The sequence below is a fragment of the Marmota monax genome, unplaced genomic scaffold (assembly GCF_021218885.2).
Source record: "Marmota monax isolate L192 unplaced genomic scaffold, Marmota_monax_Labrador192_F-V1.1 WCK01_AAM20220418_F8-fsc00523, whole genome shotgun sequence".
Lineage (NCBI taxonomy): Eukaryota > Metazoa > Chordata > Mammalia > Rodentia > Sciuridae > Marmota > Marmota monax.
The window spans coordinates 167,301-193,545 of record NW_026694161.1 but is presented as its reverse complement, the minus strand read 5'-3'; the positions used below and the strand labels follow the sequence as shown (position 1 = coordinate 193,545).

At 48.6% G+C, this 26,245-nt stretch overlaps 1 protein-coding gene across 1 annotated transcript; it reads left to right on the top strand.

Annotated features, from left to right (window-relative positions):
* The first annotated feature begins 5 nt into the window (after positions 1–5).
* On the top strand, positions 6–22,662 carry Rnf187 (ring finger protein 187). The gene is made up of 5 exons (XM_058585973.1): positions 6–91; positions 15,557–16,241; positions 17,572–17,664; positions 20,725–20,946; positions 21,589–22,662. Exons 1-5 carry the CDS (start codon positions 6–8, stop codon positions 21,589–21,591), a joined length of 1,089 nt encoding a protein of 362 aa, XP_058441956.1. The 3' UTR covers positions 21,592–22,662.
* Positions 22,663–26,245: the final 3,583 nt, after the last annotated feature.

Genomic DNA, 26,245 nt, shown 5'->3' with positions numbered 1-26,245 from the left:
CCGTAATGGCTTTCTTGGAGCCCTTCTTGGGGGCCGGAGCCGAGCGAGAAGGCTCCGGCATGACGAGGTGGCGACAGAACGGACTGGGATGGTAATGTAAGGAGAGCAGGGCTATTTGTCATCTTTATATTCAAATGAAGGCTCCAAATCTCTAGCATCTGATTGGACAGCCTGCAGCCGCGGCCGCGGCGACGAAGACTTTATGTAAATGAGAGATGCCGATTCTTCTTTCCTATTGGACCATAGTTCAACCAATCCAAAAGCGCATCGGCCGCGCGCCTGCGCTCAGGTTGTGTGCCTTTGTTCAAACCCTTTGTTTTAAACCCAGAAGAGATCTTGGGGTACTCTGCGTATCTGGGCTTGGCTAAAAGGAAAATGACAACCTCGGGTCTGTTTTCTCTGCTATGAAGCAAATACGCGGGCAACAGCTAGAGAGAGAAAGCTTGATGCTTTTCCAGCAAGACGGAGGAAATGGCAGCTCCCACTGCAGTAACTGTTTATTTTCCTCCTTCTCGCAGCCCTCTAAAGACCAAAGAGATGCACTTCTTTTAGAATTCAAGAGCGAGGCTGCGGGGGGGGGGGGGAGATCAAGAGCAAATCCAAACGTTTCTTTGGGAAATATTGAGAATGCTCTTAGGAACTTCCATCGGAAGTGTGTAGCCAGTTTTAACCGTGGAGAAGAATAAAACGTCAGGTTTTCATATTGTTTTGTTATTATTGTCCACGAAAATTCTGAAGTGTCAACCAGATTGCTATATGCTTGAGACATGGGATTTCACCAGTGTCCTAACATCTCCAGGAGCAGGCACGATTACTGTTGATTACTGTTACATTGTAACAGGCTTAGGGCACCCATCCCGGGTGCCTCCCCTGCTACAGTGCCTTCCAGTAGAGAAACAAGGTGTTACACATTCCCATTTCTCACTTATTTCAGCATCTTCTGGACAACTGGCTAGAAAAACATAATCTTAGGCGCCCCCCCCCCCCAAATGGAGTGAGTCAGATCCCATTTTACAAAGATCCTTGCACGCGTTATATACAGCGAGAAGTCCTGCGCTGAAGCCATTTAGCTGCTCTACCTCGGGCATTTAGCTGCTCTACCTTCTTCGCACCTCCACTTCTTCATCTTTAAAATGAGGTATCAGTGGGCTTGCTGTGAGTTAATGTGCCGGAAGCAGTGTGTTTAATTCTTCTTTCCTTCTCAGAAGCCAGCCAGCATGCAGCAGCTTGGGCCGCCCCTCCAAGCTCCTCTTCCGGCTCTAGTACATTCACGCATAGCTTGAGCCTTTCTCTTTCCTGCTGCAACACCGACTCAGCTGGGATCATCAGGGCAAAGGTGTGCCTATCACCTCCTCATCTCCAGGTAGAACACAGAGTGGCACCTGACAGATGCCAGTCAGAGCATGGGAAATGAACAATCCTGCTAGCCTGGCAGCGCCCTCTACCGTAGGTTGTTCTGTTTGCTGAGGTCCCCAGGGGCATCCTGAGATCTTCGCCTTCCTGAGCTGCAGTGCCTATTCTCAGCATATTGTTTCCTCTTAAAAACAAACAAACAAACAAAACCCCCCAAGAATTTAATATATAATAAAGATAGCATCACAACTCAGCGGAGAAAAAAATGGCCCAATGGTGTCAGAAAATGTATTAACTACTTGGGGGAAAATTAATTGTTCTCAGCTAGAGGAAAGGCTTTCAAAGTATTTTTAAAATTATTTTAAATTTTTAAAATATGACCTTCCACACACAAAACTGGGGGTAAAATTATTTGCAATAGGAGACAAACAAAATATTAATATTCTTAATATAATAAAAAACATTAGTAAAGAAAAAAAAACATTTTACAGAATAGTAAACTAGACTATGAAAAGACAACATGAAAAACATTAACTTCACTAATATCAAAGGGATGCATATTAAAAATGATAGCTGAGTGCAAAGGGGGACTCCTGAAATACCAGTGGCTCAGGAGGCTGAGACAGGAGGATCACAAGTTCAAGGCCAACCTCAGCAACTTATCCAGGCCCTAAGCAACTTATTGAACCCAGGGGTGCTTAACCACTGGGCCACATACCAGTGTTTAAGCACCCCTGGGTTCAATCCCTGTTACCAAACAACAACAACAACAACAAAATGAGATGTCACTTTTCACCTATTAAAATGATGAAAATAAAATATACACTATGCAGTGCAGGCATACACTTTCTTTCATACATTGCTTAAAAGAAAAAACAAGATGGCAATCTATTCCAATATGTGTCTACATTATATACTTCCTTCCAGAAATTCCACTGTCAAGCATCAGTCTCTTAAGGAAATAAACATGGCTGGGGGGGATGGGGTTGTAGCTCAGTGGTAGAATGCTTGCCTCACATGCGTGAGGGCCTGGGTTTGATCTTCAGCACCACATAAGAATAAATAAATAAAATAAAGATATTAAAAAAATAAAATAAACAAGGCTGAAACAGAGCTTGGCAGGAAGCTCCATCAACAGCATCCATAATAAGAAAAAAATAGAAACAACCTTGAATCACAGCCCACTTTAACAATGAATGTCATGAATTTACTGAACATTTTAAAGACTATTTAATGATGAGGTAATAATACTCATTAACTGAAACACAGCAGTAAGGAAGCCTGCATTGCATGCTTCTCCCAGGGACTACCACAATGTAAGTTAGAGGATGTAACTGAAAGGGGCCCTTCCAGCTTCCACAAGGCCCCTTTCTGCTCCAAGCCCCTGCTCCAGGCCTCCAGCTGAGGCCTTTCTCAGGACTCCTACTCCCTCCCCTGCCTTCCTTTGTTACTGGACTCCAGTGCAAACACTGGTCTGCTCAGCAGCACAAAGACAGGCACACTTGCATTACCTTAAAAGACAGCTTTCCCACAGTACCTATCAGCTGGTTTTGCTCCCCCAACACCTCTCTTGGGAAATGAGCTGTTTCTCTAACCCCTGCCTCCATTCCTCAAAGCTTCCATTATTTCCTGCATATGATAGGCACTCAAATGATCCAGTAGTATAAATCTAAGTCTGATAAGGGAAATCAAAATACTGGTTCAGAACTAGACAGGTTACTGTGTGCTTTCATTCCCTTCACATTTTCCTCCATCTTTTCTAAATTCACATCATGCATGCTTTTATAATAAAAAGAGAATAAATAACCAGAACCATATTCTTGTTTCTGTTTTAACTGGCTCCTCAGTCAAGATTAGAGATGTTCATGCTTGCCTTGGGATCATAAATGAAACTCAGTTGTATGATTTCCATATATTTTGGAAAATGTTTAGGACCTGTGGCAGATTTGGTGGTATTCTTCCTCCTCACCAGTGGCCAGCCAAATACATAGAAGGTTTAGCTGTGAGGAGTTCTGCTGATTCTACCTGTGACTTTTCAGGGCTTGTCAGTAGATCTGCCAGATGTTCTCAGGTCTACCAGGGCTGGTCCAGTTCTGTGATGTAATCCATTCAAAGCTCAGAATCTACAGGTTCAAACTCTCAAAGTGCTCCCCAAATAGCCTCCTAAGTTCTCCACCTTGCCCCAGTATGGCCCCATATACCGGGGGGACTGGGTTGCTAGGACTGAATTGTGGTACCCTGAAATTCGTAACTATTAGCCTGACTTCCCACACCCGAAAACAAGCTTGTACTTGGAGATATGACCATTAAAAAGGAAATAAAAAGCACCTTTAACCTCATGGTACCGGGGTCCTTTCAAGAATATATTAGGACACACATGCCACACACACGCACACACACACACACACACACACACACAGCAAGACTATAGGACTCAGGAGGAGGACACTCATTTGTAGCAGGAGGCATCAGGAAGAACCACCTTCTTACAAACACCATGATTTTGAACTACCAGAATTACGAGAAAATAAATTCTAGCTCTTTAATGCATTCTGGGTCCTGGTATTTTCTTGGATAACAATTAGACATGTTATAAGTTATAGAGAAAAAGAAAACAAAAAGAAGTCAGACAGTAATAAATGGCATCTAAAAGACTGAAAAAGTACCAAGCAGTACACTTTAAGCTACCGATTTTCAGAGAATCAGCACTTCATTGAGGACATTGTCAACCCAAATCCAGAATCCTGTCAAAACTAAACCTATGGGCCTTGTCAGTTATTCCCCTCAGGGTCCTGTCAGTCCTCCACTTAAGGTCCTGTCAGTCTTCCAATTAGGGTCCTGTTGTTACCGCTGTTGACCGGTGACGAGTTCTTGCTTCCCCAATGTTGAAGAATAACACCAAAGAAGCACGCCGAGGCAAGGTCAGAGTAGAAATTAGAAGTTTATTAAAGGACAGCAGAAAAGACTTCTCCCGGAGGAAGAAGGGGACCCAAGAGGTGGAATCCGTGGAAGTGCGGTTGTTTCCCTTTTTTATAGTTTTGGTGATGGAATGTAGGTTGGAAGGCCCGAGGGGTGGGACACAGGTGGGCCAAAGAAGTAATCTGGTCAGGAAGGACTTCTGAGTCAGCACCTTTTTGCTGGGGGCTGTTCATTAACGTTTCTTTGAGGTGGACTTTGGCCTAGGGCCTTTTGGGACTTCATTAACATTCCATGAGTTGTCCTGTGTTTTCCCCGAGTCATTCTCCGCACGGCCTCCATTTTAGATTTCACTCGATATTAGACCCGATTTACCTAACTACACTGACTACCTAATTTTAAATCTGGCTTCATTCCCCCCTCTAATTTGGGGAACTCCTTACTGCTGTAAGGAATGGGGGCGAAGACCGTTCTGGCTTCTTCAGGCTGACAAAAGGGACGATGTTGGGCAAGCAGTTTGGAGTCCCCCTTTAAAAATCGGGTCTATCGAGTGGTCCATGATAGAAGTCCGATTGAGAAGTAATAGGCTGGAGGGCCATTTGAGCAATGGGCGGTCTATAAGAGAGACAAGAATTCATTAATATTGGAACCATATTGATGCAGCAGTAAATACCACAGCACAGGAATATGCCAATAAGTATGATACCAAAGACAGAGACTAACAATGTTTTCCACCAGGAAGTACCAGAGAACCAGGAGCTAAGATATTGTCCCCATGACAAAGTTGGTGAGGACATGGCTTCTATCTGAGTATGTAAATCTTTAAGGATATTTGTCACATTGCCAGAATTGTCAGGGATATAAACACAACATTCAGTTTTAATAACAGCACAAGTACCACCTTGGGCTGCAGTGAGGACATCTAAAGCCATTCGATTTTGTAAGATGGCCTTCCTCATAAGTGTTATTTCAGTATTAAGGAGAGAGATACTTTCCTCAACATCATGGAGGGCAGTTTGAGTATAATTGTTTAAAGTCTCCACATGCCACATTACATCTTCTAAACCAATTTGTGGGATAAACAAAGAAGCTAGATGATCATACCAACGGAACACAGATCGTCCCCATCTATGTTTGAGATTGGGGAGGTTTGCTTCTAGTCTGTTCTGCTGGGGAAGGAGCAAGGTATAGTTCATCCCCAAATTCCTCAGCTGCTCTTAGAGTTGCTTCTTTCTCATTGAAGGTCAAGGTCTGGTTGAGTAATAGCATAATATCTTTCCAGGCAAGGTCAAATACCTGGCATAAGTTTCGAAATACCTCAATATATCTATCTGGGTCCTCTGAAAATCTCCCCAATTCAGTTTTTATCTGCCTTAAGTCTTGAAGGGAGAAGGGGGTATGTACTTTGATTGGCCCAAATTCTCCTCCTGGCATCTCCTGGAGAGGTAATACATTTGGTTTGCTTGTTGGGGCAGACACAGGGGGGCCAGGATATGGAGGACAGGAAGGCTGTTGTTGCGCACCAACAGCCGATGTGGATTTTGTGGGTTCTCCTGATTCTTTTTCCTCAGTAGTTGAGTCCCCAAGACTTTCTCTCTTCATGGCAGATATCATGGCTAAGTCTACTTTACACTGTTGGCATAATTTGCATAATTCAGGATTTTCCCTTAGAGCAAAGAAAACCTGAACATATGGCACCTCACACCATTTCCCTTCCTTTTTGCAAAATTTATCAAGTTGTAAAATAGTATTAAAATTGATACTTCCCTCTGGTGGCCAGGTTTCTCCGTCAGGGAGTTTGTATTGAGGCCAGGCCTGGCGGCAGAAGAAAATGAGGCGCTTTTTCTTGAGCGTCTGAGGGTCAAATTTATCCCAATTTTTCAATACGCAGGTAAGTGGCGTACCTGACGTATTAGAGAGTGAGGCTCCCATCTGAGTAAGGAGAGAAAAAAACAGAACTCAGGCGCCCGCGCCGGAGAAAACTGTTGATCTCCCTAAGCTTGAGCCTCCTAAACGGTCCAGAAAACCCGTCTCTCACCTTGCTTTTGCCAAGGGGTTTCTGGTCCCCTTTAGCAAACTGCTGGGGTCTCAGTTTGCCCTGTGCCAGAGACCCTGGGAGGATTCAGACTTAAGGGCCTTACTGTTTATCCTCCCGGCCACTAAAACCCACAGAAAAAGAAAATCGTGCACTTTTGTCGCCTTTGCTCTGTAGACTAGCATATTACCAGAGGAGTTGACTCTAAAAATGCCTCTATTAGCAGCTTAAGGAACGCAGCACATTTTAAACATTGGGTGGTAAAACAGGCTAGTGAAAGTTACCTGTGCACCTTAGGGAACCTGGGCAGATCTTACTAATTATCCCATGCCTTTCTCTCAGTCCTACAACCTGAATTGCTATAGTTTCTGACCCACGAAGGAAGGGGAGCATCCAGGAGGGATTGGATGCGGGGTTGGGAGTGTTGCATGGCCCATACGGAGGCAAATGTGATTGGGGCTTTCCCTCAGTGCCATTCATCTACCGATCACCCTAGATACCCCTGAGGGCTGTCGGAAGGGGGCTCAAGAGAAAGGAACCTTAGGAATCCTCTGAGTGTAGCCCAGACCGGAATTCCGCAGTTGTTCCAAACTCCTTCCTCCACCTCCAAGCATCCGAGGCAGATCGGGATTCGGGACACTGTGTACTCACGCCAATTGCTCTCCGGGCCCAGACAGAAAAGTTGGAAGCGGCTTTGGCAGAACCCAACATGCCTGCTCTGTATTGAACAGGTGATTGAGAGCTGCCTAGGCCGGGAAACCTCTCACCCGAGTCTTGAAGAGTGGCGGCTGCACTAATTGCATTTAAATAGCTGTCGGGTGCCCACCTTACCCTCCAGAAAGAAAGAGAGAGAAAGATGCACCTCAAACAGACATGGGGTGCATAGAGAGGCGCTTACCTCGGTGTAGAAAAATCTCGGTGGGACCTCCAATATGTTACTGCTGTTGACCAGTGACGAGTTCTTGCTTCCCCAATGTTGAAGAATAACACCAAAGAAGCACGCCGAGGCAAGGTCAGAGTAGAAATTAGAAGTTTATTAAAGGACAGCAGAAAAGACTTCTCCCGGAGGAAGAAGGGGACCCAAGAGGTGGAATCCGTGGAAGTGCGGTTGTTTCCCTTTTTTATAGTTTTGGTGATGGAATGTAGGTTGGAAGGCCCGAGGGGTGGGACACAGGTGGGCCAAAGAAGTAATCTGGTCAGGAAGGACTTCTGAGTCAGCACCTTTTTGCTGGGGGCTGTTCATTAACGTTTCTTTGAGGTGGACTTTGGCCTAGGGCCTTTTGGGACTTCATTAACATTCCATGAGTTGTCCTGTGTTTTCCCCGAGCCATTCTCCGCACGGCCTCCATTTTAGATTTCACTCGATATTAGACCCGATTTACCTAACTACACTGACTACCTAATTTTAAATCTGGCTTCACTGTCACTTCTCCCCTCAGGGTCCTGTCACTCTTCCCCTCAGGGTCCTGACCTTCCTTCCCCTCAGGGTTCTGTCAGTCCTCCCCTCAGGGTCCTGTCAGTCCTCCCCTCAGGGTCCTGTCAGTCCTCCCCTCAGGGTCTTTGACCTTCCTTCCCCTCAGAGTCCTGTCAGTGCTTTATAAGGGTCGTTAATTCTTCTGGTTAAGGCATTGTGATTTCTTCACTTTTGTACTTTTTGTGGAAATTCCAAGTAGTTCTAGTCAATCCTTTAATTATGTCTTTTTGATTTCTTTGTGTTTGGAAACCCCAGAGGTATATTTTGGATTTTTTGTTTCTTGGTTTATGGAAAGGGCATTTTTTTTTGCTTCTGAAATATTTTGAAAATTGGTGTTTTTATTAAAATGCCAAAATTTAGTAATTGGTTTTAATGTAGTTTTTTAACGTCAAAAGTTTGAAAGTATGTCAGGAATTTTCATTATATCTGGTGTTAAAGTCAACTCATCATTTATCTTTTTTTAGTTAGCCATTTATTTTGAAAAATTCATTTCTCTCCCTTTTCAATGTGACATTTGGGATTGGGGCACTTTCTCTTACTTGTTGGCAGTGATTTTGGGACAGCCTGAGCTCCAGAGTGTCTGGATGTGGATAATGCCTGTGGATGGCCTGTGCGGCCTCCTAGACCTGGCAGACTCTTTAGCTCTCCTCATGTCCCTCCCAACCTTTCCTCTGCCCTTCATTCCTGCTAGGGTTTAAATACGGTCTGTCCCCACTGAAGTGCAGGTTGAAATCACCATTAGCAAATAGTAGAAGCTGGGTCCTTTGAGAAGGATTAGGGCTCTGATCTCTTGATTGGATTTGTCTGTCCTTCTTTAAGAGATTAGTGATTGCTATGGTTTAGACATGAGGGGTCCACCCAAACTTGTGTGTTAGACAATGCAATAATTTTCAGAGGTGAAATGATTTGATTATGAAAGTCGTAAACTATCAGCGTATTAATCCACTGAGGTAGATTAATTGAACAGCACTTGTAGGCAGGTGAGATGTGGCTGAAGGAGGTGGGTCACTTGGAGTGTGACTTTGGGATTTTTATTTTTTCCCTGGTTAACAGAGCTCTCTGCTTCCTGATTGCCATGTTCTGAGCTGCCTTCATCCTCCATACCCTTCCACCCCGATGTTCTGCCTCACATTGGGCCCAGAGCAGTGGAACCAGCTGTCTATGGATTAAGACCTCTGAAACTATGAGCCCAAATAAAGGTTTCCTCCTCTATGTTGTTCTTGTAGGGTCTTTTGGTGAAAGTGATGAAAAAGCTAACTAAAACAGATGACTAATGAGTCATCTTAGGAGTGAGTCTTCAATAAAATCCACTTTGGTGGGGTTTCTCCTGTTCTCTGTATATGATAATCCTCTTTTGCCCTGGGATTCTGTCAGTAAGTGCATCACCAGATGCAGTCTCTTGACCTTGGACCAGAACCATGAGCTCAAATGAACCTTTGTTATTTCTTTATAACTCTCCAGTCTATGGTATTGTTTCAACAGCAATGAAGCCAGGTTTAAAATTAGGTAGTCAGTGTAGTTAGGTAAATCGGGTCTAATATCATATCGAGTGAAATCTAAAATGGAGGCCATGCTGATAATGATTCCGGAAACGCAGGACAACTCATGGAATGTTAATGAAAGGCCCTAGGTCAAAGTCCACCCCAAAGAAATGTTAATGGAACCCAGGAAACAGCCCCCAACAGATTTGGAGATAGCCCATCCCAAAGAAGTGATAATGAAGTCCTTCCTGCCCAGATTACTTGTTTGGCCCACCTGTGTCCCAACCCTTCCCCCTTACATTCCATCAGCAAAACTATAAAAAGGGGAACACATTCGCCCTTCAACAGATTCCACCTCTTGGGTCCCCTTCTTCCTCTGGGAGAAGTCTTTTCTGCTGTCCTTTAATAAACTTCTAATTTCTACTCTGACTTTGCCTCAGCGTGCTTCTCTGGTGTTATTCTTCAACATTGGGGAAGCAAGGACTGTCACCGGTCAATAGCGGTAACAGCAACAGAAAACAGTTTACTGTTGTAGGTCTGCATAGTTGAGATATGCCCAGCATCCACCCTTTGTCTGTTGGTGCTAGTCCCCACCCCAGATGGGAGGTCTGGCACTGAGTTCTCAAGCTCTTTCTGTGGTCACAGGAGATGACTGCTATGAACGGCACAACACCTACCTTTTTTTGGGGCCAGACATTTAGAAAATAGGAGCTCTTATTTGCTAGGCTGGGGTGACTGTAAATGGAAGTCCATATAGCCAGTGTCTATGGGGAGACAACCACCTGGGGAGGAGATTGGAAGGAGGAGTGCTGAGAGCCATAGCCAAGTAGGAATGACGCATGGCAATTTCCTTGTCAGCCTACCCAATGTTGCTTAGAGGGAGGACTCTCCATTGTGGAAATGGGCTTCCTTGGACCCAGGTCATTTGCAGTGACATTGCATGAATGTTTGAGAAAGGTGACCCTGCTCAAGGACCAGGGCAGATCCGGGTTTAGGGCGGTTCCAGGTTTAGGGTGTGGATCCTGCTGAGAATAGGGCGGTTCCAGGTTTAAGGTGGATCCTGCTGGGAATAGGGCATATCCTGCTGCCTCGGGTGCCCACTCCTTGAGTTCCCGTTGAGTTCTCGCGGGATTCAGAGAGTATTTGGTTTGCGGAGCCTGGTGGAGTGTGTGGAATTTTCCCAGAACGTGCGTGTAGAGTGCCGGTGACAGTTCGAGAATAAAGAGTTGCTGTTTGAATCTACAAGGCTGTGAGTGGCTCGTGATTTTGTGCCCAGCCAGGCTGCGGCAGAGGAGGAGGTGCATGTCCCAGTGTGTGGGGGTATTACCAGGCCCCCACAGCTCCCTCCACCTGAAGGTCTTGGGTTGTGATGGTCTTTCAGGAGTCTAACCCTTCCTTTTTTCCATGTGCTGTTGTTTCCAGTGTGCTCCTGTCACCTGCATCCAGTAGTCCTGATGCATCAACTTGAAGCTTAAATTTGATTCCCTAGAAATGTTATTTGGGCCACTTTGTTCAGATATGACAGAGATGTGTCTGGAAGTGGATTGAATCAACCCATTTTTGTGGCATCCTGGATTTTTAAACCATGGGAAAACCTGAATAAACTTTCTAGCTTCACTTGTTTGTAGTTTCTTGCTTTTAGCTGACTTTAAAAATCACTAATTCTAGCTGGGCACTGTGGCGCATACCTGTAATCCCAACAGCTTGGGAGGCTGAGGTAGGAGGATCGCAAGTTGAAGCCAGCCTCAGCAACTTAGTGAGGCTGTAAGTAACTTCATGAGTCTCAATTTAATACATGAAAAAGACTGGGGATGTGGTTCGGTGCCCCTGGGTTTAATCTCCAGTGCCAAATAAAAGCAAAACCCCTACTAAATCTGGTGGTCACACAGCTGGGCAATACGCTGTTAGTTCCCACCGACTGCTGTGGATGGTACCGCTGGCCTGTGGGTCATGACAGTGAGGGTTGCCGAGGTTACTCTACACCCATGGGAAACTTTTGACATCAGGAAGCTGGAATCTCCACCTTGTGTTACACTAGCACAGCTGTTTCTGAACACATGTCCCATGAACTACCATAAAGGTTGACTACATATGTGCAGACCAATGACCTTGTCTCCACTCATCTTTCCCCACACCTTAGACCACCCTACTTCCCTATCCTGTTTATATCCTCAAGTCCTATCCTAAGGAAGGTTGATTGGAAACTTGATGTCCTGTCTTCATACTTGGCTGTCTCATAAATGCCTCACAACCTGCCATTCCAGTGATCGGCACACTCTGTGGCAGGCAAAATGGGCCTGGTGCAGGGTGGTTTTTGTTTGTTTGTTTGTTTGTTCATTTTAATTTTTTTGGTGTTGAGGCTCAAACCCAGGGCCTTGTGCATGTTAGGCAAGTGCTCTATCACTGAGCTACACTCTCAGCCCTTGGTAACAATTTGAGAACTATGCTGGATCTGGCCATGGTGGTCCATGTAACTCAGGCAAGCTTAGGAGTGCCTAAATGCAAATCAAATTAAGAAACCAGAAAGAAATTTCAAATTTTATGTGTGTGTGTAGAGATTGTCAGTATCTGCAGTATCTGTTGGGCACTGTGGTACACACCTGCAGTGGATGGTTCCAGGGCCTTTAAGGATACCCAAACCCCAGGACACTCAAGTCTTCATGTAAGAGCACATATTTTCAGGTAATTTGTATTCTTTTATATACTTTAAATTTCCAGATGATTTGTAATATCCATTACAATGTAAATGCTACCTAAATAGTTGCTGTACTGTATCCTTTAACTGTAAGAACAAAATGTGTACATGTTCACACTCAATTTTTAAAAAAACAGTCTTCATCTGTGGTTGATCAATTTCACAATTTCGTCCCTGAGAATAAGGATGAAACCCTGCATACTGAGGGCATGAACATATGGCTGTGCCCACTGTCCTTGCTCCCAACACTCTCCCACCACCCACTGGCAACCACTCTGTGCACAGAGGACCCATGGGTCCTCCATGGACCCATGGAGATGGGTCCAGTACCTCCTGGGATCCCAAAGCCCTCAGATCTCAAGTCCCTTATATAAAATGGCATAGTATTACATAAAATTGCACATGACCTACACAATCCCCAGTGGACTTTGAATCATCCCTAAATGACTCTTAACATCTAATTCTATGTAAATGTTATTAAATAGTTGTCTTGCTGCATTGTTTAGGGAATAATGAAAAGAAAAAGTCTGTACATGCTCACTACAGAGGTAGCTATTGTAGGGTAACTACATGGTACATGTTAACAAGGTTACATTAAAAAAATAATCTCAATCTGCAGATTCAGAGCTTCCTTCATGGTTGTGGAGAACAACCATGACATGCTTTTTGGGTGAATTCTTGGGAAATGTGTGCTGTTTCGTGTGCACGTTGCCCGTTTTCCACTTGCAGGAGTGCCACATCCTGTCATTTGCCTCTGGCTTTCTTCACTCTGTACTGTCCAGTCTCCACAGGTGTATCTGTCACTGTAGTGCACCGTCTTCTGTGGAATGTGGCCCCCTGTGTGGTGTGCAGACCTTCCACTAGGGCTACCCTCTACATTAGAAAATGCACTCCACAAACACATCACTCGACTAAGGTGTGGCTTCATGACTTTCTGTAGTTAGAACTTACTTCTAATAGTCTATTTTCTGTTGCCTAAAAACCCAAACCAACCAAACAAACAAAAAACACTTCAGGGGCTGAGGTTGTGGCTCAGTAGTAGAGCACTTGCCTAGCACATGTGAGGCACTGGGTTTGAACCTCAGCACCACATAAAAATAAACAAATAAAATAAAGGCATTGTGTCCATCTACAACTCAAAACAAAACAAAACAAAACACTTCAGCTGGGCATGGTGGATCATAAATTAGAGACCAGTCTCAGAAACTTAGCAAGACCCTGTCTCAAAAAAAAAAAAAAAAAAAAAGACAGGGGAGGGGGATGTAACTCAGTGGCAAAGTGCTCCGGGGTTCAGTCCCCAGCAGAAAAAAAAAGACTTTATCACATTATGAGATTTTTTTTATAGTTTTCAATGAAACCCCCAAACATTTTACATGAATCAATTTAAATTATTATCTTGGGAAGAAAGATGCTCAGCATCCAGCACAATTTTGTGTGAGAGTCTGACTGCATTATGTCCTCAACTCATCAATCACATGGCTCCCTGAAGCAGTATCTGCAAAGTCAGATACTTTTTTGGTGGGGTCTGTGTACTTAATAGTAAAAAAAGGAGTCTCATTTTATTTTCCTATTTCTTTGTGTGTACATTTTTCTCCTATTTATTCAATCATTTGTGTGTGTGTGTGTGTGTGTGTGTGTTTTCCTATGAACTGGGGAATCCCACTTGGGATGTCTTTCCATTGCACCCTTCCTTACCAAATTTATGAACTATGAAGATTTGTGGCTAAGATTTTTCTAGTTTTGCTGTTTGTGTTTGATTATCATTCCTGGTTATTATTATTATTTTTTTGGCACACTCTCTAATGCAGCTTACTCAATTTTTTAAATAAGTCTTAACTAAGTTCCTTTTCTTTGCTCTTATGTTAATACTTTTAAGTTAAATATTATGCCGACCAGAAGAGCTAGTTAAGAACTAGCAAGGCGTTCCCACATATTTCCCCAAACTAGGGACCTCTACAGAGATTTTCCTCACTTCTCGCTTGGTTAACTGCAATGCCTGCACTGTGGTTAGGTGCTGTGAAACAGGCATTCACAAATGGCTTCCACCTCTTGGAAAGGCAATTTCACAGACAACATAAAATTCCTCTCATAGTTGTCCCTTTGATTCAGGAATTTGACTTTTGTCAGTTTTCTGGTTTAACTACATTTATTTATGCATTTGCTTGGTTTCATGCTACCTCCAGACTTTCCCAGTTCAACAGACAAACCAGGCTGAACTGGAAGCCTTCTAACCACTCTACACAAAACTAACTTGAGTTTGCTTTTCAACTACTTTCAACTACTCATGTAATGCCTTTGCAAAAGGACACCATATTTAAAAACACACCTCAAAGACACACTAATACATCTGAATAACTTTCACTTGTATGGAATAAGAAATTTTTTTAAAATTATTTTTTAGTTGTAGTTTTCAATACCTTTATTTATTTTTTTATGTGGTGCTGAGGATCGAACCCAGGGCCTCGAATGTGCTAGGCAAGTGCTCTACCTCTGAGCCACAACCCCAGCCCGAAATTAACGTTTTTAAAACTTAAAAAGTATGTAGTTCTAATTTACATCTTTTCAAAAATGTGTTTGTTTAAAAAAAATAGATTGCTTCTCTCAAGTTGATGTTTTGAAAAAGGACAAAAGACATCCTTCCTTCTTGAATCAGAAAACTTCCTTACGGTCAGATCCTCCATGCCAGGGGTCAGGCCCCTGGCAGACAGTGGACACCAAGATCGGCTCCCCAGAGGGCCAGAAGAGAGGCCCCGACAACTGACAACTAACGTCCATGCAGGACTGGTCCACGCAAGAAGGTCCTAAGCAGGGCAGGTGTATGGAAGGAGTGTCCATGCAGGATAAGAGTCCAGGAAGGATGGAAGGATGTCCACGCGGGACAGGTACATGCGGAGACCTGTGCAGCAAGGAGTGCCGGCCCGGGCAAAGTCCTCGAAGGGCAGTCCACAAGGGACTATTCACAAAAAACGGGTCTGCGGAGAACCGATGCAGGCGAGGAGGGCCCGCCCAGGAAAGGCTAGGCAGGAAGGGGCAAGTGGAGCATGGCCACGCGGGTCGACGCAGGCAGGACAGGGGCACACAGGACAGGTGCAGGAGAGGAAGGCCCTTCAGGAAAGGTGCTCTCAAGACACATCCACTGGAGGCAGATGCGCTCAGGATGGGTCGGAGCAGAACTCATGCCTTGTAAAGAGGCCCGCGAGGGGCGCGTGCGCTAGAGGAGGGAGCGCGCAGAGCGAGTCCACCAAGGGCACATCTCGCGGACCGGCGCTCTGGGGGCGGGCCCACGAGGGTCGTTTTCCGGCCTCGTCCCCACCCACACGTAGGCGTGGAGCCCCGGGAGGGAGCTGGTGGCCCAGGTCCTAGCAGCTTACAAAAAAGGCTTTTTTAAAAAATGGAATCTTCAAGTGATAATATGTTGTTTCCCTTTCGCCCACTATTCGTCTATGCAAAAGTGACAGTCCTATTAAGATTTCACATTCTGAGGACTTGGGACAGCCTGTGGGGAGACGGGCACCGCTGCCAGCATCCGGGCTCGGGCGCGCTTGTGCCAAGACCGGGGCTGCGGGCTTTCGCTTATCGGGATCTTCGTTCGTGTAGTTCAGGAACGCGCCGACGTCAGGATCCTTAGCATGGAATACACCGCTGCCGGGACCCTGCAGGAGGAGAACGCGGAGCCAGGGCGCCAGTGAGGGAGCGCACCGCTGCCAGGACCTTGACGGAGGAGCGCGCGGCTGCGGGGACCCCGCCCCGCACGCGCGTCCCCGGCGTTGGCGTCGTCAGCGTCGTCCAGGTCCAGGTCCTCGTCTCTGGCCTGCTGTCGCTTTCCCTCTCCGGCCGCTCCCCGGCCGTCCCGCGCCCTCGCCGCTAGCGCCCTCGCCGGCCCCGCCGCCCGCAGCCCTGGCGCTCCCCGCCGGCCCCGCCGAGGCCGCCTGTGCCCTGTGCCAGCGCGCGCCCCGGGAGCCCGTGCGCGCTGACTGCGGCCACCGCTTCTGCCGGGCGTGCGTGGTGCGCTTCTGGGCAGAGGAGGACGGGCCCTTCCCGTGCCCCGAGTGCGCCGACGACTGCTGGCAGCGTGCGGTGGAGCCCAGCCGGCCGCCGCTCAGCCGCCGCTTGCTGGCGCTGGAGGAGGCGGCCGCGGCGCCCGCGCGCGACGGACCGGCCAGCGAGGCCGCCCTGCAGCTGCTGTGCCGCGCCGACGGGGACCCGCTGTGTGCCGCCTGCCGCATGGCCGCCGGCCCCGAGCCACCCGAGTGGGAGCCGCGCTGGAGGAAGGCGCTGCGTGGCAAGGTGCACCGGGGTTGGGGGACCTTGTGTCTTGCCCATTCTGGGGTCCCCGCGGTGCTCTGATTTTTCTTTTTCTGGGGGTCACTGTAGAGTCTCCTCCAGGCTTGCCGCTCCTTGCGGTGCTCAGCTCCCCACGTGCCCAGCGCTGTGCTCACCCCAGGGGGCCCTGCAGTGCCCTGTGCCTTCTTTACTACCCCATGGTTTCAGCAGAGCTCCGTGCCCCTCCTGGGTCCGTGAGAAGCCCTGTTCCTCCCCCAATCTTTACTGGCATTACTGGACCCTTCCCTGTTCCTCCCTCCACGACCTTGGAGGATGGCCATTTTCCCTCCCCAACCACGGTCCTTGAAGCGCAGCGCCTCATCTTCCTATTCTCCACCTGTAGGCCAGGACCTTTTCCCCATCCTCTGCATCCTCTCCTTACTCCCACCGCTGGCCCTGCTCTGAGAGGCCTCATCTCACCCCAGTGGATGACCCCTCCCCTCATTGCACTGCCTTGGGACATCAGTGCACTAGATCCAACCCCCTTGCTGATGGAGCCCAAAATTTCTGTCTTGGGGACTAGGTCTTTCTTTCATTGTGCATCCTGCAGACCTTTGAGGTTCCTACTATCAACCTGGTTCTGGAACCTTCTCCACTTGCTCTCGTGGCCCTTTGATTGAGCAGAACCCACCTCCAGAATCTGTCCATAGCTGGGTCCTGAGGCCCTGGAGCTATTTTTGAGAGAATAGATAGCCAAGTCCCTGGGGACCAAGACAATTCTGCTTGGTTCCTGCTGAGCAGAGAAGAGACAGGTCAGCTTTGTGTGTTTGCATAATAGCCTGAGTGTTGCTAACAGCCCCTTTGGGGACTATACACCTCAAGCATGGGATGTGAGGGTCACTGCCCATTCACAGTGGGAGATGAGGGCAGATGGCTGCCTTCCAATCCCAGTGTGGAGTAGGTGGCCTGTCCTGTGGTGTGGCTGGACAGTTTTACCATTGGCTTCCCCTTCCTGGCCAGACTGACCCCAGCAAGGGCCAAGCAGAGCACAGAAGAGGCCAGGCAGCCTGTTGGTATGGACACAGTTCAGCTTGGGGGGCCTGTTCAAGAACGTGGGGTTTCAAGGATGACCTCCAGAGCTGCCTTCGCTGGTTCCAGTTCCTTCTGAGAGGGTGAAGTGCCAGGGCATCTGTTGCTCATTAGCGCCTGCAGCCCTTTTCTTTTTTTTGCTGGAGACCATGTTCTTGGGGATTAATTCTGGGACAGTGAGACTTTCTGGAATTGGCAGGTGTGAGGGTCCCTGCACTGAGCTGGTGCCCCACCCATCCCCAAGTTACCAGCTTCTCTCTCCTAGGAGAACAAGGGGTCCGTGGAAATCATGAGAAAGGACTTGAATGATGCCCGGGATCTGCATGGCCAGGCAGAGTCGGCGGCTGCTGTGTGGAAGGCAAGTGGGGAGCAGGTGGTGGGCTTGGGATCTTGGTGGACTTGGGTGCCAGGAATAGGCTAGGCAGCTGCTGGGCCTGGTTGGCTGAACCTTTGAGTGGACTGTAGGAACTCCAGGGTGGCTTTCTAGATGCTTGAGGATGTTTCCCAAGTGAAGTCTAGCCAAAGCAAACAGGGATTCACTTTTCCCCCACATTTTATGTGTAGTGATTTGGTAAGTGTCCTGGCTGCTAGAACAAGATACTAAAAACTGGGGGGCCTGGAAATCAGACATTTGTTGCTGCAGTTCTAGAGGGTAGAAGACCAAGGTCATGGAATTTGGGGAATGCACCATTCAGTCCATAGCACTTGCCTGTGCTCTCTGGGGCCTTACCTTGTTGTCCCCCAAGGTGACCGAGCACTATAGTTCTTTTCAGTCAGTTGCCAGCAGAACTACACATTAACTTGACCTCTCTTAGGTGGCTTTTCTTCATATGTATTAAAATCTATGACCATTTTCTCTAGGTTTCACAACTTTTTTAATCATGTAGAAACAAAGCACTTCTGAAGACTGCAGAGGTTCTGAAGCTCTCGGACATGACCAGCCCCTTGAGGCAGAGGCCACCTGTCCTGTCCAGGGGTAGTGTTCACTGCTGTGGGTCAGCTCAGCCCTTGCTCCCTGCACAGAGCACTAGGTGGAGATAAAGGGGTGATCCCATCCTGTTTAGCATAGAGAGCTGTGGCCAATACTCTCACATCAAAAGACAGGCTGGCAGGCAAATAGCATGGCATGTTAATTTCATCTTGGCTTCACCTGATGTGGTACCCTTGAGCTTGAAGACTCAAGAGATCCAGTGTGAACTTCCCATTTTTATGCTCAAGTGTGAGGTAGCAGGGGCAGCAATGCAGAAATAGGTCTAGACAGAAAGGATGTGCAGGTAGTATTAGTAGGCTAGTAGTGATAGGCTGGGGAGCCCTGCAGGCCTGTTTGTGCAGTGTCCATCCTCCCAAGTGTGGGAAGGACCTTCTGAAATGGGTCTTAGGAACTACTTTGAGCTGGGCAGATCAGAGGATTTCTCTATGACCAGTGCCAAGACAGAAAAACCTGAAGAGTAGGGTACTATTTTTAGGCTTTATGGCTTGCCTCGGGGAAGATGGGTTCTAGTTTCTAGGATCTGCATTGAGGAAAAGAAATTCTATTTCTGTGCCCTGCCTTTGGGAAGACAGGTGTGAGAGAGGAGGTCAGAGTGGCTTTGCTTCCAGGCTTGCACTGTGGGGTAATCGTCTTCTGAGCCTTACTCAGCTCCCTTGGACAGTGGGCAGAGAGGTGACAGATGGAGCATATGATGCCTGCTGGACCTCTGGCAGCGCACACCACCCTCTGGGGTCAGTCTGCACTTTGTGTTCTAAGCAGTGCAAACTGCAGAGTGCTGTGATGCTGTCTGGCCCTTGGGAGCACCAGCTTCTCAGTGACCCTGCCGTCCCAGAGGACTTGTTTGACCCACAAGTTTCAGCAGCCTGGAACTTTCATCTGACTTGACTTAGGAGAGGGTGGTGGAGGCATTGAGAGAATCCTGAATTCAAAGGAAGGACTTTGTGGCTCACCATGCTGGCCGGCCAGCAGGGTCCTGCTGGCATTTGTATTCTCTCAGCCATAGAAGCATTTGCCCTTTTCAACCACAGGTGGCCAGGGTGGGAGTCCAGAGCCAGGTTGGAGACGTGGGTGAGGCTGAGTAAAGTCAGTGTAGCTTCTTTGCTCCTGTTTCTAGGTGAGGTACTAGCTGAAGGGTGGCCCATGGCTTTCACCCCTGGTGCCAGGCGAGGTGCAGCAGGGAAACTCACCAGGAAGGTGGGTGTATGTCCTGAGGCCATTGAGGGTCACATGCCCACAGGTCATGGGCTCCTTGGCTCTGGGATCGGTTCATCTTCAGATGTAGCCCAGTGCTGGGCCCCTGGAAACCTGCATGCTGCCCAGCTCAGATCAAAAGTGCATCTGTACCCAGCATGCAGATGGTCTCTAGTCGTTATTCCTGAACAATACAGCTGAAAAACTACTTCACAGTGTTTAGGCTGTATTAGGTATTATAAAGTATGTCTGAGGATGAGCGTCAGTCATATGCAAATACAATGCCATTTCATAAAAGACCCTTGAGACCCACGAGTTTGTGTCCTGAGGGGCATCTTGGAACCAGTCCCCAACGGACATTGAGGGAGAAAATTCCCTGCTCTCCTAGGGTCCCAGGCTGGGCTTGAGAGTTGAGATGATATAACATAGATAACAGAAGAGCGTGCACATTCATTGGCATGAGTTTTATGTGTCATTGAAGCTGTTGGGAGGAAGTGAAGATCTCAAGAAGCAGAGTCGCAACATCCCTGTACCAAAATGGATAAAGAACAGCAGGCTGTGAAGCAGCCGATTGGTCGGCAGGCAGGGGGATGAGTTATTTGACAAGGTCTGTACAGAATCCTCTCAGCCTCGGCTTCATCCTCAAAGATAAGAACATCAGTACTTTGATAAAGGGAGGGTGTGCTGCTTTTTTTGTTTTAAGAAAATACTCAAGCCCAAGTACTTTTTAAAGATAAGAAGCTTACTTAGCTCACCTTTCTGGGGGCTGGACACCCAGATTGAGCAACCCCCTGTTTGAAATCTGGTGAGGTGGTGGGTAGCATTCTCTTGGGAAAGCTCAGTCAGTCTTGCCTCCTGACAGCTTGCTCTTGCAAGAACCGCTGAAGTTCTGTGAGACCAGCACTGGGTGCCTGCCTGGCCAGGGCCCTAAGTGGCCTAGCGGGCTCCTGAGGCCCACCACCTCCACCTTCCCATGCGGAATGTTGGGGGAGGTGCCCAGACCCTGGCAGAGGGCACCTTTGCCGTGGATTCTCATCTGCTTTGAGAGTGTGGAGGTCAGACAGTCTGTCACACCTGGGCCTTTGATTCGCGATGTCTGGATAGCCCATCTTGGGGTGTCGTATTCTCAGCTCCTTTTAGAGGGCACAGATTTCTCCTGGCATTGGGGAGGGTGGGACAACTTTCTCATGGGGGCCATGGAAGATGGGTCCCTTCTGCCACCTGCCCACCCTGCAGGGGCATGTCATGGACCGCAGAAAGAAGGCCCTGACTGACTACAAGAAGCTGCGGGCCTTCTTTGCTGAGGAGGAGCAGCACTTTCTGCAGGAGGCTGGGAAGGATGAGGGTGTCCCAGAGGATGAGCAGGCTGACCCAGCCGAGCGGTTCCAGTCCTTGCTGCAGGCGGTGTCAGAACTGGAGAAGAAGCACCGCAACCTGGGGCTCAGCATGCTGCTGCAGGTATGTGCAGTGGGGCTGGGTAGCAGGAGGCCCAGGTCCCTGGGGGGGCTCAGAGAAGCCCAGAGCCATAACCTGGCTGGCCAGGCTGTGGCCTCCTGGGCTGGACCTCAAGAATGAAGAGGTGGTCAAGGACAATGGCGTGAGGGAGTTTGACACTGGGGAGCGCACAGTGCATCATCCCTAGCCTTCGAGGGTGGGTTGTTTGTATCACCGATATGGAAACATGAGAGGCTGGCCCCACGCTGGGGCTCTGTGACACCCCTTGGTGTTAGCCCTGAGGCCTGGACTGAGCCTGAGACCCCCAGTACTCCCTCTGGGCCTCTGCACTTGGGCCTACTGTGCCGGAACCTGAAGCTCTTAACTGCTCTTAACTTAACTCTTGGTTTTCCTCTAGCAGAGCTCAGCCTGCTCAGCCCAGCTGCTGCAGTGACCTGGTGAAGTGCTGTGGCCTTGGGGAGACAGGGTTGGGGCTTGGTGTAGGGGGGGGCCCAGTCACAAGATTCTGGGTGGGTTGTGCCCAGGACAATAGCTGTCTGTCTCTCTGTGTCTCACTGTCTCTCTATGTCTTTCTGTGTATCTCTATCTCCTTCCTGTCTCCTTGTCTCTTCCTCTGACTCTCTTCCCTTCTCCCCTCCCCTGCAGTGATGGTACTGGCCCAGCAGGTGGGTCCCCAGAGTGAGAACAGAAGGCTCTACCTTCCACAGCTGGCCTGCAGCAGCCCCACCTGCCCCACCCCTCGGTTCCTCTTCCTGGCATCACCTTCCATCCTGGATGGATCCTCAGCTCCACTGGCACCGACAGTGCTTGGGCGTGGGGTGAAGCATTGTAGGTGCCCATACCTTTGGTGTGCATCTAGTTCCAAGTCTCAACAAAGTGTCATTTCAATTTTCCCCAGGGCGTGAGTATGTTCAGGGATGTGCCAGTTCTTATCAGAGGCCAGCCTTGGGACACACTCCCCAGTGTGTCCCAGCCCTGGCCTGGTGGTTCCATGGTCCTGTTCTCCAGCTGGCTACGGCTTGGGGCCTGGTGTGTGGGCATCTGGCATCAAGGGCACCAAGCACTGCACCATGCCCAGGGCAGGCTGCTCTGTGAACCTCCTTCCCTTCCAGGGGGCTGGACGCCTTGGCAGGGCCCTAGGACACACCAGGAAGGTCATATTGAGGGGTTAGCACCAGGGACACAGCTCTTGGGGAAGAGAAAGTAAGTGGAGTATTCTCCCTCTTCCTAGATTGCCCTTCCTCCCTTGGGGTCCTGGCAGCTCTGCCCTCCACTTCCCCTTCCTGTCCCCTTCCTTCCTGGCTTGTGGCCCTTGGTGCTGACAGACACCTGAACCTTCCTGGCCCCTCACCCCTGGAAAGCCCATTCTCCCCAGGGTACAGGGGGCTCTGCCAGCCCTCAAGCCCACCCCATGTTCCACCTTGCTCATCTTTGGCTTCTTGCTTCCTGTCTCCTCTGATAGGTGGATTTCACAAAACTCGTGACAGAACATGTGGTGTAGCAGTAGCGTGGTTGCCCGTAGCATTGTGTGTAGATTAGTCCACGTGACAAAACCCAGACCAAGTGAGCAAGAACAGGAGGTCAGGGTGTGCAGATGCAGAGCGGCTAGGTTTGCCCCAGTCGGTAGCTGGGTCGCTGTGAGTGGGGCCCGTTTGGGGAGGAAGTCCCTGGCCTCAGGTGGGCCAGATTCTGGGTGCCGAATAAAGTGGGTTTGCTCCAGCCTGTTTGCTATGTGTTCCTCCTCTGGTCTGTGTGTCCGGGTGACCTCTTCTCTTGCCCCTGACCAGTCTCCACTGGGGGAGAAAAGTTACTTGTTGATACTGGTTAACATAGTGCAGACTTTACTCAGCACCATCGAGATTGCTGACTGGCTTACTGCAGCAGGGTCTTCTGGTGGGGAGGACAGTTGGGGCTCCACTCCAAGCACAGTGAGTGTGAGTAGAAGCTGATGGCCAAGGTGGAGTGTCCTGGGCTGGAAGGTGACTAGGAACAGACACAGGTGAGTGGCTCTAGCTGGACCCAGCTAACAGGATTCTTGCTATAGGCAGGCCAATGACCAGACATCACCTAGGGATGGTGGGGTGAGGAACCCTTCAGATAGCGAGGGTGGCTGTGTATCCAGGGTGGGGTTCCCTGTAGCCCAGAGGGGAGCCACAGCTTCATGGGTGTCAGAAGAATGGGATGAGGGGTGGGAGGTGATGGGAAAGCAGCCTTCCCCCTTGAGGTCTCTGTAGTCTGATGGTGTGGGGGGTGGATGTGGAAGTCAGAATTCTTAAGTCAGCTGTGGGGTGGAAACTCTCTCCTCCCTCACAAGTGGCAGATGTAAGGAATTCTGAACAGACTGGAACACACTGCCTTTTTGTGTCATGGAAAGAGTGACTGGTTCACCCTGATTCTAAATATTGGCCCAGAAAAACCATTTGACCTTGGTAAAGAGCCTAATGAACATCCCTGACTGACCCCTAAGATGTGTGATCAGCACTAGGGAGTTCCCAGGGCCCTATCCTCAGGCCTCCGTCTCCAGCAAGGCCAACTGGATCTTGGAAAAAGCAGTGCTTAATGGGAAGGCCTCCAGCCTGCATCCCAGCTGCCCGCTGCCAGCCAGGCCTGAGGCCTCTCCACATAAACCTGAGCACTGAGAGACATCCATATCTGGCTCCAGGAGAGGAATGCACAGTGTGGCTGGCACAAGAACACCTCCACTCTACTCCATCTCCTGCTCAGAAGAAGGCTCCCTTCTGTCCTGTTCACATCAGTGCCTGTGCCCAGTGAAGCCCTGGCCCTATCCACACCTTCTAGCCCTCTTGTCACCAGGCCCCACTAGATCTGGCCCTTGGCCTTTTCACTGTGGGGGAGTGGGCCCCTGCCTGCAGCCTCCCTGTGCTTATAGCCTTGTCCTCAACTGCACCAGTGGGGAATGGGCCTCCTTCCCTTGTCTTTAGACCAGACTCCCACCTGGTGAGGGCTACTTGTAGTGCACAATTGCCCCTTCTCACTGTGTCCTCCTGTGGCAGGGGCTCCCTGAGTTCCCTCTGATCTGGTGAGAACCCTGGTCCCATCAGAGGTTCCAGTCTCATAACTTCACCCCCAAAGGCCTTACCTCCTAATACCATCATGGGGTGGAGAAGATTTTGGCGTAAGTTTTGTGGCATCACGGTCCATACACAAAGCCCCAAAAGCTCAGGTTCCCAGGGAGAGGGATGCTTCAACTCATGTCGGTTTTTGAGTAACAAATTGTGCACCCACAATGGTTCCTCCCTGGGGGCTGGTGGAGATGAGGAAGTGGCTGCCCAGCTCCAGCCTCCAGCTTTTGCTGCTGGTGCAGAGGGCATGTCACTCCCAATGTCTGGCAGCATCCCTCAGATGAAGGGTACAGTGACCTGAGGACCAGCAGTCCCCACCCCACTGGGTGTTACATTCCACAGGCATCCACTGCCACACACCCACAAAGGTTTACATGTTTGGTGTCCCTGTACTGGTTTGGGCCAGGCATGGTGGACATCCAGTGCCCTTTGCTGGAGGGGTGGAGGGTGCAGTGGGGATGGGGACACAGGGATACTACAGCCTGGGAATAATAAGCCAGATGTGTGCCACATGGGTAGGGGCTGGATACCGCAGAAAGCATGAAAATGGGACCAGACTTAAAACATGCACTCATAACAGCTACCCATGGCTTAAAAGAACACTTCAGACATGAAACAGTGGAGCCCAGAGGACTGGTTGCCTATGGGACAGGAATAGGGGAATGGGATGGGGTCATGAGGGGGATGATGGGAATATCAATACGAGAAGGGGTGGGGAGGGGCAGGGATGTCCATGCTCATTGCTTTGTGTGGGAGGACACCAGGCTCCAGTTCCTGCCTTTCTTTTTGGGTTTCTGTAACTAGCACCCTTTCACATCTTGGGAACAAAATTGGTGAGAAGAACCATAGACGTTTTTGGAGTATTATAATCATATACATATTGGGAAAGTTTTGGGCCATATGACAGTTCTTTTGTATCATGACATTTCTTTTGTATCCACAGGGATGGGTTTCAGGACCTGTGGACACTGGTAGTACTCAAGTCCTTTTTGTTTATCAATCCCACACATCCTCCTGTGTGCCTTAAATCATCTCTAGATAACAGAATATTTAATGCAATGTAAGTGCTGTGTAAATATTCTACTGTACTATAAAGGGCACACTCACAAGAAAAAAAATGTTTGCTAAGTACACTCCCTCCCACCCTGAGTGTTTTTGATCTGTGTTTAGTTGAACACAAATGTGGAGCCCACAGGTGGAGGACCAACTATACTTGGAATACTCCATTGCAAGGAAACCAGTTCAGCATTCAAGACCCATGTGGGTTTCTGGCAGTGCCCCTCATTCAGATTTCAGATGGACTGCTCTCAGCTTCCCTTGGGAACTTCTCAAGAGGCTGTGCTCTTGAGCACATCCTTCTCATCTCAGAAGACTGGAGGCTGTGTGTGAAATACGAGTGAGCTCTGAAGATCTCTGTCAGGCCTCCAGGATGGGTCAGCTGCCCCTGCCCTGACAGCAAGTCAGCCTAAAGACCAGCCCTAGCCTCTGCCCAGCATTTTCTCAAGGGAAGGTGGGGGGGGGGGCACATGATAAGCAGAGGACAGCTGCCATCACCGTGAAAGTGAGGCTCCCATGAATTGTGGGGTGGGCAGGGGGAGGTGCCCCTTGCACCTGTGTCCTGTGTAAAGGGGCTGATTCCCTCAGAGACTTTCACTCAGTTTGGAGACTGAAGACCCTGAAGTCTTCCCCTGCCTCTGGAAAGATAATCTTTTGGACTTTGAGTTTATAATTAAATTTTCATTCATTAAGAGGGATGTGCTATTAAGACACTTCTATTTGGCAAATAAGTATTGAATTTATAAGTATTCCATTTGTAAATGAAGAAATGTCAACTAAAAATGCTGCCACTGACACAGCCTAAGAGATTAAGTCAGCCAGTCAGAATTAAACTCAACGGACAAAGGAGGATGCTGAAGTACTTTTTATAGGACCCTTGCTGGTACAAACAAGAGTAGACAAGTTTTAAAAACACTGTCAGGAAGCGTAACATGTTAGTAATAGACACATGCCTCATGGCTCCTGTTTGCAGAACAGCATGTCTTGTTAAGAGTTCAATTCTATGCGGATCTGCCACTGAATTTGTCTTGTGACTAGGACCAGTATGTTTCCCTGTGCATAAGCAACTTCTGGGTACTTTCAAAGATTTCTTTCTTTTCTTAATTATAAGGTTGATACTCTCTGTACTAGGCTTTGGAGTCCTTGGTCATTAGACTGGGTGG